General features: G+C 33.9%; 1 protein-coding gene across 9 annotated transcripts in view; it reads right to left on the reverse strand.

The window, feature by feature from the left end:
- Positions 1 to 388: 388 nt before the first annotated feature.
- LOC109819113 (transposon Ty3-G Gag-Pol polyprotein) overlaps positions 389 to 16,311 on the reverse strand; it is a 36,293-nt gene continuing 20,370 nt past the window's right edge. For all 9 annotated transcript variants that reach the window (XM_083074034.1, XM_083074016.1, XM_083074015.1 and 6 more), the window contains 2 exons: positions 10,547 to 10,648; positions 389 to 9,218 (listed from right to left, as the gene is read on the reverse strand). In XM_083074034.1, coding sequence (XP_082930160.1) covers positions 4,385 to 5,716 — 1,332 coding nt within the window. In that variant the 5' untranslated portion in view covers positions 5,717 to 9,218; positions 10,547 to 10,648 and the 3' untranslated portion in view covers positions 389 to 4,384. The remainder of the gene's footprint in view (positions 9,219 to 10,546; positions 10,649 to 16,311) is intronic.

The raw sequence follows: 16,311 nt of genomic DNA on the forward strand, positions 1-16,311 counted from the left end.
TCTTCAAATATATAATTATTAGAAAACCAATTTACAGGTTCACTCTAACAAAAACTTGGCGAAAATAACAAGAATCCGATCCAAATTGCACTTCATTAGCGCGTTAAAAAAAAGGATTGATCCGAGCCAATCGCTACTGAAGTAAGCGGCTGAACTAGGCACGAACAAATAAAAATAAAATAAAACAAAGATTCACAAAAAAACAATAACAATAGTGCTATTCAAGATAGAAGGCACTGTAGTCTTATTCCAGTAGGTAAGTGATGGAAGAGTAAGCAAGTTTTTTCATACTTTGATAGCTGAAATCCTTTATAGTAGAGGATGCTAATATTATTATTGGGCGAAACAATGAGATCGAGAAACGCAGAACTGGAACACGATTGTGAGATCGAATCGAAAGGAGTGAGGAAATGGATCGAAAGAGAGAAAAACGTACCAACAATTTTGGTGATCTGAAGCGGAAATGAATTTGGTAATGATATTGAGTCTTGAACGGCCCCAGAATAGCCCGTACTGCAAGCAGAACGGGCCGTTCTGGGGCCGTTCCAGACTCACAATTCGCCCAGCAACAACGAAATAAGAGACAATAGAAGACCATGTGATAGAAGAAGGAAGAAGAAGTGAATATGAGCTCCTCCTTATCTTCTTCTAAGCACGGATCTCCTTCAAGGAAATTTAGAACTGAAATGTTGAACCAAAGGAAGATGAAGATGCACGGATGGATTGAGGCAAAGCCTTGGATGGAAGCATCCAAGCTTAAAGAGCAAAGGATTGCTCACTTCAAAGAGAAGGAATTGAAGAACTCCTAAGGTGTTTGAAGGCACTCTCTTGCTCTCTCTATTTCGGTGACTCTTGAGAGAATTGCTGAAGATTTTGATTCAGAAATTCTTATGCATTCAAAAGTGTTTTTACAAGGCAAGGAATACACATGTATAGGTGGGAAGCTAGACTAATTGGCGGCAATCCGAATAGGACTAGTTGGCGCCAAGTTTGAATTTCAAATTTGAATTTGAAATTCAAACTTTGGCTACTCACATGACTAATCCGGATGCTACCATCATTTAGATGTCATTTAGGAGTTATTTGAAGTGAATTTTAAGCTCACATGGTCGGATCCACTCCATGCAATCCATGTGACTCAAATTCAGTTCAAATTACTTCTAAATGACACATGAATGAAACCTAATGCACCTATTAATGTGTACTTCATATAAACCTAATCTATTGACTGAAATACATTGGTCTAAGAAATACAATGAATAGGAAAAATTACAAGAAGAAGAATGAGCCTAATATTGAGTATCAAAAGCCCAAAGCCTAAGAAGCCCAACTATAAGCCCAAGAACATAAAACCTAATCTATGGTCAAAATACAAGACCAAAATCAACATAATTTCCTATACTAATAAAATGCAATAAAACATGGTGTTTAATCAAGTAAGGTCCATGTGAGAAGCACCCTAGGCCCACCAAGCCCATTGGGCTCACTAAGCTCTGAAGCAGACAAGTCTTCAAGTAATCTCCTGGCCATAGCTCTAGTGGTTGGGCCTTTGGCCCATGCTCTTCCATCATTCCCTCCCTCTTGAGAAGGATTCGTCCTCGAATCTGAAGACTATTCCTCTTCGTCACTAGCACCTACAAAAGGTTTGAGATCACTAACATTAAAAGTAGTGCTGACTCCATAATCAGAGGGTAAATCAAGTCTATAAGCGTTATCATTGATACGTTGTAAGACCTGAAAGGGACCATCTCCTCTAGGACTGAGTTTGGACTTCCTTTGATTTGGAAAACATTCTTTTCTTAAATGAAGCCAAACCCAATCACCTTCCTCGAAGATCATAGGTTTCTTGCCTTTACTTCCTTGTTTGGCATATTTCTCATTTTGGAGTTGAATATGAGTTTTAATCCTTTCATGAAGTTTTTTAACAAACTCAGCTCTTGAAGCCCCTTCCTTATGAATGAAGTGTTCAATATTAGGAAGAGGTATCAACTCTAAAGGAGTTAAAGGATTAAACCCATACACAGCCTCAAAAGGAGAAATATTGGTAGTTTTGTGAACTACCCTATTGTAGGCAAATTCAATGTGAGGCAAAAAATCATCCCAAGATTTGTGATTGCCCTTTAGGACTGCCCTAAGCATAGTAGACAGAGATCTATTCACTACCTCAGTTTGGCCATCTGTTTGAGGATGACAAGTAGTTGAAAAGAGGAGTTTAGTTCCTAGTCTTGACCATAAAACACGCCAAAAGTGGCTTAGGAACTTAGTATCTCTATCTGAAACTATAGTCCTAGGAAACCCATGAAGTTTAACCATATATCTAAAGAAGAGTTTTGCAATATTGCTTGCATCATCTACTTTGTGGCATGGAATGAAATGAGCCATTTTACTGAAACGGTCCACTACCACAAAGATAGAATCCATTCCCTTTTGGGTTCTAGGTAAACCTAGCACAAAATCCATGCTAATATCTACCCAAGGGGAAGAAGCAATAGGCAAAGGTGTGTATGTACCATGAGGCATCACTTTAGACTTAGCTTGTAAATAGGCCAAACATCTAAAACAATTCCTTTGGACATCCTTTCGCATATGGGGCCAATAAAATTTTTCTTTTAGAAAACTAAGGGTTTTCTCAACACCAAAGTGCCCCATAAGTCCACCTTTATGACTCTCTTTAATTAATAGTTTCTTAATGGATCCTTGGGGTATACATAACTTTCCTTCTTTGTATAAATACCCCTCAGCCATATAGAAACCATCAAAAGCTTTTTGTTGGCATTTTTTATAATTATCACCAAAATCAAGATCTTCCTCATACAACTCCCTAACATTATCAAATCCAAGAATTTGAGTACCTAGAGACATAAGCAAAGTATGTCTTCTAGATAAAGCATCAGCTACAACATTTGATTTTCCTTTCTTGAATTTAATAATATATGGAAATTGTTCAAGGAATTCTAGCCATTTGGCATGCCTCTTATTTAACTTACCTTGACCTCTTAAATATTTAAGTGACTCATGGTCACTATGGATGACAAACTCCTTGGACACAAGGTAGTGTTCCCAAGTTTGTAAGGCTCTAACCAATGCATACAACTCCTTGTCATAGGTAGGGTAATTGAGGGAGGCACCTTTTAGTTTTCACTAAAATATGCAATGGGGTGTCTTCCTTGCAATAACACAGCTCCTATGCCAACTCCTGATGCATCACATTCTAGCTCAAAAGTCTTTTCAAAAATTGGTAGAGCTAAAATGGGTGCATTAGTAAGTTGATCCTTAAGAAGTTGAAATGCTTGGTCATGCTTTGAAGTCCATTCAAATAACACATCTTTTTTGACAAGCTCATTCAATGGTGAAGCAATGCTAGAGAAGTTAGGCAAATCTTCTATAAAAACTTGCTAATCCATGAAAACTCCTAACTTCACTAACATTTTTAGGCTTTGGCCACTCTTGAATGGCTTTGATTTTCTCGGGGTCCACACGAACCCCATCTTTGCTTACAATGAACCCTAGGAAAACCACATGATCCACACAAAAAGTACATTTTTCAAGATTTGCAAATAAGTGGTTTTTCCTAAGGATCATCAAAACTTCTCTAAGATGTCCTAAGTGATCATCTTGAGACCTACTATAGATTAAGATGTCATCAAAATAAACAACAACAAATTTACCTATACACTCTCTCAATACATGATTCATAAGCCTCATGAATGTACTTGGTGCATTAGTTAAACCAAAAGGCATAACAAGCCACTCATACAATCCAAATTTGGTCTTAAAAGCATTTTTCCACTCATCACCCGTTTTGATTCTTATTTGGTGATAACCACTCTTAAGATCAATCTTAGAAAATATAGTAGCACCATGTAATTAATCAAGCATATCATCAAGTCTAGGGATTGGGTGCCTGTACTTGATTGTGATATTGTTAATGGCCCTACAATCACAACACATTCTCCATTTTCCATCTTTTTTAGGCACTAACAATACAGGCACAGCACAGGGACTCAAACTCTTTTGCACCCACCCCTTATCCAACAATTCTTGGACTTGATTCTCTATCTCTTTAGTTTCTTGAGGATTTGTCCTATAGGCTGGTCTATTGGGTAGACTAGCCCTAGGCACAAAATCAATTTGATGTTCTATACCCCTAAAAGGAGGAAGACCCTTTGGACCTTCACTAGGGAATATATCATCAAATTCTTTTAATAATTGAGAAACTTCAAGAGGTAAAGAATTAAGTTCAAGACTTAAATTATTACACTTAAGCACACTTCTACAAAGAAGAAGATAAGAAGGCTTTTCAACAATTAGGGTTTGTTTTAAATTTTCTTGTTGAATTCCTTCTATTGGAAGAGATTGCTCTTCCTCCTTCTTCTTTGAAGTTTTATGCTTTTTCTCTTTTTTTTTTTTTAATCAAGTTTTTTTTTTCTTCCTCTCTTTTCTTTTTCATTTGTACTTGATCCTCTAGTACTTGTGAAGGAGACAAAGGATAAAGTACAAATTTATTTTCTTTGTGAGTGAAAGTAATTTCATTGGTTAGGCCATTATGCATAGTTTTCTTGTCAAATCGCCATGGCCTTCCCAACAAAATATGACAAGCTTCCATTGGAACTATGTCACAAACCACTTGATCTTCATAGTTACCAATAGAAAACTTGACTTTCACTTGTTTATTTACATTAATATCCCCATCTTCATTAATCCAATGAAGTTGATATGGTTTCGGATGGAGAATAGGAGTAAGACCAAGCTTCTCCACCAACCTTGTGCTACAACAATTGCAACAAGAGCCACTATCCACAATGAGAGAACAATCATTATCAAAAATTTTATATCTTGTATGAAAAATATTCTCTCTTTGTGAAAGGTGAGACTCATGAGGTTGGCTTCCTAGAAGCCTTCTAATCATAAGAAGTTGACCATCATAAGGATATGCACTTTCAATTGAATGGTCTTCCTCACTTGTTTCACTATCACTTGAAGTGGTAGAACTAGATTCATCAACACTACTATAAATGTCTTGCCCTTTTAAAATCATCACCTTTTTAGTGGGGCATTGAGAAGCTATGTGGCCTCTCCCAAGACATTTAAAGCATTTGATGTCACTAGTCTTACTACTAGAAGTGACAACATTTTTATTTTTCTCTTTTTCATTTTCTTTTTCTTTTTCTAGACCCTTGCCAAATTTCTTAGAGGAATCATATTGACCCTCCCTCTTGTAGTCTTTCTTGATATAAGAGCTAGATTGAGTTTTTCCTTTAAAAGAGCTTTTTCTCAAATTTTTTTGTTCCACCCTTATACAAAGTTGGACCAAATCATCAAGGTCCCTATAAGGGAGTAACTCAACTCTATCTCTAATATCAAAATTTAGACCACTCAAGAATTTAGCAATGGTCAATCTTTCTTCCTCCCTTATCCCAGCCCTCATGAGATATAACTCCATTTTTTGTCTATACTCCTCCACACTCATATTCTTTTGTTGGAGCCTTTGGAGCTTATCCATAAGCTCCCTACTATAATAAGAAGGTATATGCCTTCTTCTCATAGCACTCCTCAACTCATTCCAATAAGTGATTGGAGGGTCATTGTGAAGTCTTCTCTCTCTCTCCAAGGATGTCCACCAATACATGGCTTGTCCTTGGAAAGCTAAGGTGGCCAAGGGAACCTTTCTTTCCTCACCTACTTTATGACAAGTGAAGATTTGCTCCACTTTCATTTCCTAATCTAAGTAGGCATCAACATTTTCTTTTCCATGAAAGTAAGGGAGATCAACCCTTGATTCCCTCACTTTGGGTTCTTTAATGACTCTCCTAGGTGTAGGTTGGTAGTATGCATCCATATTCAAACTACCATCATTTTCTTGGCTTTGAGAGTCATTGGAACTCTTGGTTGAGCTCCTTGAGGAACTTTTTTGACTTTTACTTTTATTTATTTTTTTCAAAAGTTTTTCTTCTCATTGCTTAATCTTTTGTATCTCTTCTTCTAAAGCAATAAGTTGTACTTCTCTTTGAATCTTTTCTTTTTCTTTTTGAAGTACCTCTTCATGCTTCCAAAGTTTTAGTGCTTCAACCTCCTTAACAATTCTTTTAAAACTTTTAGGAGATTCAAAGTCACTACTACTTTGAGATTGATGACTCATGATTAAGCAATAAGAGTTTATATGCTATGCAAAAAGTTATAAAATGTTTTTGGTATTTTCTAGGAATGAAAATAGCACTTGGAAGTCTAAGTGTACAAGTTGCACTATCAAGGGAGGTGAGCTACAAAGAGCCACTTAATAACCAAGCCTTTTCAAGTGGAAATCACTAAACTCCATTGTGGTACTTCCAATTCCCCAAAACTTTTCACAAAAATTTTGTATGCTTTTCTCAATTTGTTTGTTTTTTAGACTAAACTAAACGTGAGAAAATAAAACTACACAATTCTAGACGAAATAGGGAAGCAAAGTAAACACAATTATGAACAAGAAACTTAAAAGAAGCAAGATTAAGTAGCTAGTCGTATAGCCCTAAGTGGAAGCTTGAAACATATGAAATTTCCAAGCCACTTCCACTAGTACTACACGTGAGAAGGCTATCAAGGAGTTAGATATACCTGACCAGCTTCTTAATACTCCCTCCAAGCTTTACAAATTGGTTTAAAATACAAGAGATTTTTCAAAAATTTAAACTAGCCTAGAAAGCAATAATTGGCGGCTTTAGTGACCAAGCTAGTGACGGATTTGTTGTCCAATTTTTTAACACTTATGTAAGTGTTTTAATCCGTCACCAACCCTCCAATAAAGAAGCTCCTGGACCTGCACAATAAACACAACAAAAGAGGTTAATGGAGGCTCCTCACAAGGTGAAAGGAATGGACACTCAAGTGAAGGAAGATTTAGGAAAAGCTAGGTCACTAAATTAGGTCAAAATTTTGTAGTCTTAGTGTCCAAACTTTTCCTACTCTTTGTTGAGCAATGCTTGATCCTTAAGCAAGGATTTGAGGCCACTTCCAGCACAGGGAATTTAATGAAAGAAAACTAGACAAGCAACAAAGCACAATTTGAAAAGCTTATACCAAAATTGAAGAGTAATATGTATATATGACAAGACTCAAAGAGGTTCAACAAGTAAAAACTGAAAAAAAAAATAAGACTCCAAATAAAGCTAGCACTCAGTTAGGAAGGTTCCTAGATAGGTACTAGAGTAGATGAACAATACAAAAAAATTTGAAAGCAATTGGATAAGTATAGAATAAGTAGTAGTCAAAACAAGCCAAGGAATCAAGTATTTTTTTGTCAATGTACACCTCTCGGCCTTTTCAATTTAAATTGCTTTATCTATTTTTTTTTTAATTCTTTCTTTTTCTATATTCAAATTAAGATTCCAGAGAAGGTATTTGCCTTTTGTTTCAAATTTTTTTTATGATTCCAAGCTATAGAAACCGAGACTACAAGTTAACCAAAAATTCAAGTGAAAATGATGAAACTAGTGCACTAGTTTTAGGTTTTTGTATTGGATTCTTTTGTACACTTTTCTTTTGAACTTTAGAACTTTTTCTTTTGTTTTAGGCTCTGTATTTTCCTCTGTTTTCAGCCTCTTTACTCTTTTAAAAATTTGAATCCAAAAGATAGTGCACTAGAAGTAGGATTAAGCACTTGAAATTTTAGGTAACACAAATTTTTTTTAAGAATTTACAATGCAAAGTGAATTGAAAACTTAAGTACACAATGGAAACCTAACTCTAAAGAAATTTGCTAGAACTAATAGCAAATTATGAACACAATAAGGTAAAATAAAAAGCACATATAGGTAGGCACAATATAGAACACAAACCGAGAGCAACAAATGATGAACAATGCACTCAAAAACAAAATTAGGTCAACATGCTATTCAAGGATTTCTTAAACATATAAGGACTAAACAAACATTCTAAGACAAAACATGGATTCAAAACCAAAATCTAATGCAATGCATGGAGTCCAATCACGTACACATATTAGAATGGAGAGACTCAAAGAAATTCAAAAATAAGCACAAGCTAATAGGTCCTAAACATGTTGATTGTGGAAGAAAATTCAAAAACAATCAACCAATGGATCTATGGAACAAAATGTGATTCAAAACAAATAGATCCACAATGAAACTCAAGTAAGACAATAAGAACACAAGAACACAAGTTTCAGACACACAAAAAGATGGAACACTTATCTCCTTGAAGACCTTGCTCTTGATACCAAAAATGATAGAAGAAGGAAGAAGAAGTGAATATGAGCTCCTCCTTATCTTCTTCTAAGCACGGATCTCCTTCAAGGAAATTTAGAACCGAAATGTTGAACCAAAGGAAGATGAAGATGCACGGATGGATTGAGGCAAAGCCTAGGGTGGAAGCATCCAAGCTTAAAGAGCAAAGGATTGCTCACTTCAAAGAGAAGGAATTGAAGAACTCCTAAGGTGTTTGAAGGCACTCTCTTGCTCTCTCTATTTCGGTGACTCTTGAGAGAATTGCTGAAGATTTTGATTCAGAAATTCTTATGCATTCAAAAGTGTTTTTACAAGGCAAGGAATACACATATATAGGTGGGAAGCTAGACTAATTGGCGGCAATCCGAATAGAAATAGTTGGCGCCAAGTTTGAATTTCAAATTTGAATTTGAAATTCAAACTTTGGCTACTCACATGACTAATCCGGATGCTACCATCATTTAGATGTCATTTAGGAGTTATTTGAAGTGAATTTGAAGCTCACATGGCCGGATCCACTCCATGCAATCCATGTGACTCAAATTCAATTCAAATTACTTCTAAATGACACATGAATGAAACCTAATGCACCTATTAATGTGTACTTCATATAAACCTAATCTATTGACTGAAATACATTGGTCTAAGAAATACAATGAATAGGAAAAATTACAAGAAGAAGAATGAGCCTAATATTGGGTATCAAAAGCCCAAAGCCTAAGAAGCCCAACTATAAGCCCTAGAACATAAAACCTAATCTATGGTCAAAATACAAGACCAAAATCAACATAATTTCCTATACTAATAAAATGCAATAAAACATGGTGTTTAATCAAGTAAGGTCCATGTGAGAAGCACCCTAGGCCCACCAAGCCCATTGGGCCCACTAAGCTCTGAAGTAGACAAGTCTTCAAGTAATCTCCTGGCCATAGCTCTAGTGGTTGGGCCTTTGGCCCATGCTCTTCCATCACCATGTTACCTTGATGTTGTATTCTTCTGAGAAAATGAGAAATTGCACACTTTAGATGAGAGCTCGAGAGAGTAAAGAGAGGAATATATGAACTATTGAAGCCAAAGAGTAGAGAATGGAGCTAGGGAGAGAGTGGGAGCGGAGATAGAAGTTTAAGTCTCTGATGCTACTTTTAAAATCGGTTGTTCAATAACGGATTTTAAAAGTGACACTTTTAAAATCGACTATTTGATAACCGATTTTAAAAGTCCACTTTTAAAATCTTCTCTTGGAGAGCCGATTTTAAAAGTAGAACTTTTAAAATCGGTTCTTCAAGAACCGATTTTAAAAGTAGCGTCAGAGACTTTTAAAATCGGTCATAACGTAATCGATTTTAAAAGTAATGCCATTATTTACAAAATTATCATCGCGTCACTTTTAAAATCGGTTACCTTATAACTGATTTTAAAACTCCGATTTTAAAAGTCATTTTTGTACTAGTGAAAAAAAAATTAAAATTGATTTATTTAGCTTTATAAATTTTTTTAAAAAAAATTGTTTAGTCTCTTAAAAAAAGTCATTAGTGAACTTGTCAAAAAAAATACACCTGAAATTGTCACACAATAATAATAAAATTTGTTTACCATAATCTTTGCTACCGAAAGATCACATTAAACAAACCTGATATTGTACAAGTAACTTGATTCGTTCCTACTAATAAAGCGATGCAACTATTGATTGTGAGGAATTGAAACAATTTTTTTACAAACTAAATTATTTGTTTTAAATTTGAAACATCAAAAAACACACTTATCTTAAATTTAAGAGATAATAAATATTTTTAAGTTAAAAGAAAAATAATGATTTAGTTAATTCATTACAATATTTTAATATAAAAGTAAGGTAAATATTTAACAATAACTTAAGAGTCCAAGATAAGAAATTAGAAATAATTTTTTAATTTAAAAATATTACTAATACATGTCATCATAACTTTTTAGGATATGTTAAATATATTTTACTTATTTAAATTTTTGGTCAAATATATTGTTAGAAAAATTAACTCCTTTAAATAAAATAAATTTTAAAAATTAAATGTGTTGACAGATCAACTTATCTTGTCATTTGATCCTATAGGTTAGACATGATAGGGCAAGTGAATTGAAATATTTACTGTTTGTGGGTCAGCTTATTACATGGTCTTGACGTATTTTTTGACCTTTAATAGGATTATAAATATGCTAATTGAGAAATTAAAAATAAATATTAAAATATATATGTAAGAAATTATGAAAAATATATTGCTAAACTTTCCAATAAAATACTTTTATTTTTTATTTCATAATTTTCTTAATGGAGTCATCGAAATATTTACCTCATAGAAATCATTGCCAAAAGTTCTTCTTAGGGCATGGGAGCAAATGTTATAATCTCTATGAAGTCATTGTTCAAGGCTTTGTCCCCGGCCTTCCCTGATCTAAAATGCATCAAATTCATTACTTAATCGGTACTCATGAATTGCGAGATTTGCACAATAATTAATGTATTGTGTGAATGTAAATCAGTACAATATTACCACATCTACGTACCTTTAGGGTTTAGGATTTAGGGTTTAGGGTTTAGGTCTATTACCACAATAATAAATGAATAAACATAAAAAAAAAGTTAAAAATGTTATAAAAGAAAGAAAAATAGAGAGAACAAATCAGGCAATATGAGATGAAGAAAAGAATCTGACTAGTGTATTATCTTTGGAAGAGGACTAACCTATTTATAAGTACATGTGGTAACTGAACAATTACACAATAAAGGGAATAATACATAACGGAAATATAAATGGTAATGATTGATAATGAATATTGGCATTCACTAATTAAGCCACTAATTATTATTCATAACAATCCCCCTTGGATGTCCAATATTTAGAATGTGCCTCGTTAAAACCTTACTAGGAAAAACCTGTGGGATAAAAACCTAGTGAAGGAAAAAGAGTAAATCATTCATAAATATTTATTTCTCCCCCTCATGTATACAATCTTTAAGACGATGGAGTCCAATCTTGTGTATCAATTGTTCAAAAACTTTTCTTGGAAGTGACTTTGTAAAGAAATCTGCTAGGTTGTCACTTGAGCGGACTTGTTGAACATTTATATCACCATTCCTTTGAAGATCATGAGTAAAAAAGAATTTAGGTAGAATATGCTTTGTTCTATCTCCCTTTATGTATCCATCTTTCACTTGTGCAATACATGTAACATTATCTTCATATATAACTGTCGATGTCATTTTTCCAGAAGATAAACCACAAGTTTCTCATGTGTTGAATCACAGATCTTAGCCAAACATATTCATGACTTGTCTCATGTAATGCTAAAATTTCAGCATGATTAGATGAAGTGGCTGATATGGTTTGTTTTATAGATCGCCATGAAATGGCTGTACCACCACTTGTAAACAAATATCCTGTTTGTGATTTACCATTATGAGGATCTGACAAAGAATCTGCGTTTGTATAACCATTTAGTTCTGGTTTAGGAACATTTTAATATAATAACCCCATATCCATTGTACCTCTAAGATAACGAAGGATTTGTTTAACTCCATTCCAATGTCTTCGTGTAGGTGAAGAACTATATCTTGCTAACAAATTAACATCAAATGCTATATCAGGTCGTGTATAATTAGCAAGGTACATTAGTGCTCCTATAGCACTAAGATATGGTACTTCTGGACCAATTATTTCTTCATCTTTTTCTTGGGGTCTAAATGGATATTTGTTAACATTTAAAGATCTTACAACCATGGGAGTGCACAATAGATGTGATTTGTCCATATAAAACCTTTTAATCACCCTTGTTATATAAGCTTCTTGATGCAGAAAAATTCCATTTTCTAAGTATTCGACTTGCAGTCCTAGACAAAACTTTGTCCTTCCTAGATCCTTCATTTCGAATTCTTTCTTTAAGCAATCTATTGCTTTTGAAAGCTCTTCAAGAGTTTCAATAATGTTTATGTCATCTACATAAACTACAATTATGACAAATCCGTTTTCATATCTTTTTATAAATATACACAGACAAATTGGATCATTTTTATATCCTTCTTGTAACAAGTATTCACTTAGTCGATTATACCACATACGATCTAATTGCTTTAGCCCATATAGGGACTTATTCAATTTGATCGAATAATCTAGAAATTGCATATTCAAGAAAATTAAATCCTTCTGAGAGTTTCATATAAATGTCAGCATCAAGAGAGCCATATAATTATGTTGTAACTACATCCATTAGATGTAAATTAAGTTTTTCATGTACAACCAAACTATCGAAAATTGTTTGCATCCACTACAGGTGAATCTCTCTTCAAAGTCAATATTGGGTCTTTGTGAAAAACCTTGAGCAACTAGTCTTGCTTTGTATCTCACAATTTCACCATTGTCATTTTGTTTTTGCACAAAACCCATTTGTATCCAATTGGTTTTACACCTTTTGGTGTACATAGTATTGGTCCAAAAACTTTTCGCTTAGCAAGCGAGTCTAATTCTGCCTCAATTGAATCTTTCTATTTTAGCCAATTATTTCTTTGTCGACAATCATTAATGGATTTTAGTACTTGATCCTCAATATCATTTATTACATTTAGCGCTATATTATATGCAAACACATCATCAATATTGATAGTGTTTTGATTTCATCGTATTCCATTCATGACATAATTTATTGAGATCTCTTCATTTTCAATAATTTCAGGTACCTGAGTTTCTTCCAGAACTGAAATATTAGTTATGTCAGAGGAATTTTTTTTTGAGTTTTTACATCCTCAATTTGGTCATTTTGCTCTTTTTCTTCCTTTTTTATTCGAGAATTCTTATCCTTGGAACCAATTGGTCTACCACGCTTCAGGCGTATTTGTGACTCATATATATTGTAGTATTAAATTGTCCAACAGGAATTTTGACTCTTATTGGAGCATTAGCTGCTGGTACATATGACTTAGTCACCCTTTTTGGATTTGTGAATACATTTGGTAATTGGTTGGCTAGATTTTGCAAATGAATTATCTTTTGAACTTCTAGTTCACATTATTTTGTACGAAGATCAAAATGAGATAGTGATAATTCATTCCAACTAATATATTTTCTAGCTATTTGTGTTCTCCCCCTAATGTTGGGAAAATCAACTCATTAAAAGAATGAGATGTGAATTTACCAGCATTATCCAAATGAATTTTCTTAATTGGATAGTCAGGAAAATGAGCTCTTAATCTAATTAGTTGAGCTAATAATCTCGCAAACGTCTGGTTGCGAATTGATAATAAACAAACATGTGACCATCTTGTTGATGCATCAATTAAAATCATAAAATATCTAAATGGTCCACATGGGGGTGTATTGGTCCACAAATATCACCTTGTATCCGTTGTAAAAATAAGATAGATTCATCCCCAAATTTTGCTGGTGATGATCTGATTGTTAACTTCCTTTGGGAACAAGCAGTACATGAGAAAATTTAATTGAAGAATCTTCTGGTTCTTCAATAAACGTCCACATGAATTTTCAATTATTTTTCACATCATAATAGTCTTAGGGTGACCCAACCGGTCATGCCAAACCTCAAATTTATTTTGATTTGTAAAGTTCTGATTTACAATAGTATATGTTTCAACTGTATTAATATACGTGCAATACAGTCTATAGGAAAAAACAAATAATTTTTCCAATACTTCCTTTTTATTCAAGTGGAGTTCGTGATATAAAGATATTCTACATTTCCTTCATTGTTTGTTTCAATATGAAACTCATTTAAACGAATATCCTTGAAACTCAATAAGTTTCTATAAGACTTAGAAAAATATAATGTATTTTTAATATGCAACTTCGCGTCTTTCAGTAATAAAATATTAGCTCTTCTAGAGTCTTCAATTATATTTGTAGTATCATATAACATTAATTTTTTGCATTATTGAATATGAGAAGACAAAAATTAATACATTAGAACATTCACTTCAGGGAATAAAATAATGCTAGTTAAAATGGTCTCTTGCATAAAAAAATCTCAATATTTTGTTTTAGTCTTCAAGAGACAATAAATCATCTAAGGATATTTCTTAATCCTTTTTTATATATAAAAAAAATATTGCTACTTTTGGAGCAAAATAGATGTATGAAAAATATAATACATTTTTCAAATTGAGAAATCATTATAAAAATGAAATTCTTGTTATGTATCTTTAGACATCAATTTAAAAAAATGACATTCGTGCTGATAACGTGTTATAAAAGAAATAAAAATAGAGAGAACAAATAAGACAATATGAGATGGAGAAAAGAATCTAGCTAGTGTATTATCTTTGGGAGAGGACTAACCTATTTATAAGTACATGTGGTAACTGAACAATTACAAAATAAAGAGAATAATATATAATGGAAATATAAATGGTAATGATTGATAATGAATATTGACATCCACTAATTAAGTCACTAATTATTATTCATAACAAAAAATAATATTTTACATATTATTGTGTTTGTATCATTATTTATTTTATCATTAAGCTTTCTAGCTATATCCTTGTGTGAGAGCATTTTTTTTTTTGGTATAGTGTACTTTTTAAGAAATAAATGTATCAAAAGGTTAAGTCATTAAGGATGTTTATGACTACTACATCAAAAAATAAAAAATTTGAATGTGCAGGAATAAACTCATTAAAAATGTAGTTTTTGGCCTTTTATTTCTTCTTTTGCTTATAAACACAACCTAGCAACTTGAACACCATTCAGATTATGGGAGCACGGAGGAAGTGGCATGGTGACCAGGGTAGGGAGGCATACAAGGAGGATCTTGCCAGCTTTTTCTTTACGAGGTTTCCAATTGGGTTCCAAGGAAGTGGAACTGTGGAAAATTTTCCAAAAATATGGGAACGTTAGAGATGTTTTCATTGTCCAAAGGAAGAATAAATGGGGAAGGGAATATGGCTTCATGAGGTTTGCAGGTGTCACGGATGCCATTGTATTGGCAGATCAGCTGGATAGAATCATCATAAGCAATATTAAAATGCATGTTAATATACCCAAATACCAGCGGGGAATGGAGAAGAACAGAGCATAATGCAGAAATGGAGGTAAGCAAAGGCATTACAAACCAAAGTATGTGAGAAACGGGAAGACATATGCACAAGCATTAAAACAAAAAGGCAGAAGGAACCAAGTATGGAAGGAAGTTAGAGATGAAGGCGTGGCAAGGGATGACGAACAATGGAAGGGGTACGATATTGAAGTAGAAGAGAAAAATAATGTGTGGCTAGAAATTAGTTGGGTGGGGAGGATGATCGACATGTCCCTGTTGGACAAGATACAAGAGACGTTTGTTCCATATGAGTTGCAAGATGTAAAGTTAAGGTATTTAGGGGATGACTTGGTACTTATAACAGGCTTAGATGAAGAAACGATCATGGAGAAGTTACAGGAATAAGATGGTTGCCTATCTATGCTACATTCTATTCAAAAGTGGAGCCTGGATGTAGTTGTAGGAAATAAAATGGTTTGGGTTCATTGCTATGGAGTTCCAATCCAAATGTGGGGAATGAAGGTTTTCTCAAAGATTGTGAGTATTCATGGGTCTTTCATTAAATTGGATGATGATACAAGAAACTTCCACAGGCTGGACTGTGCTTGGATCCTTATTCAAACATCGGATACAAAGCTAATCCATTTTAGCAACACTATGCGTGTAAATATAGGCATATCTGTCGTGTCTCCGTCATTGAAGAATTTGGTGCACAAGAAACTACATGTCACTGTTGGAAATGGGATTCAAGTGAGTTCAGTATGTCTCAAGGAAGTGAATCAGGGGGTGATAGATGGTCCTTTGAATCAGGATGGTCTAGAAATATGTATGAGATGGGCGACGAAGCATCTCAGGAGGTTACTCAGTTCAGGGTAGAGATTGAAGGGGAACTAGCAGAGAAATTTACAAACTTCGACCCGTCGAGTAAAAACCGTCAATTCAATAGCAAAGTTGACCTATTAGATGGGACAAAAGATAGCCAAAAATCGACAAGCACGAAATTGAAAAGCATAAGGGAGGAAATGGATGGAGTAGTGGCTGCGGAGTTGGTAAATGCATGTCGCAACCCAAA

Source organism: Cajanus cajan, chromosome 1 (assembly GCF_000230855.2).
Source record: "Cajanus cajan strain Asha chromosome 1, NIPB_CcT2T_4, whole genome shotgun sequence".
Taxonomy (NCBI): domain Eukaryota; kingdom Viridiplantae; phylum Streptophyta; class Magnoliopsida; order Fabales; family Fabaceae; genus Cajanus; species Cajanus cajan.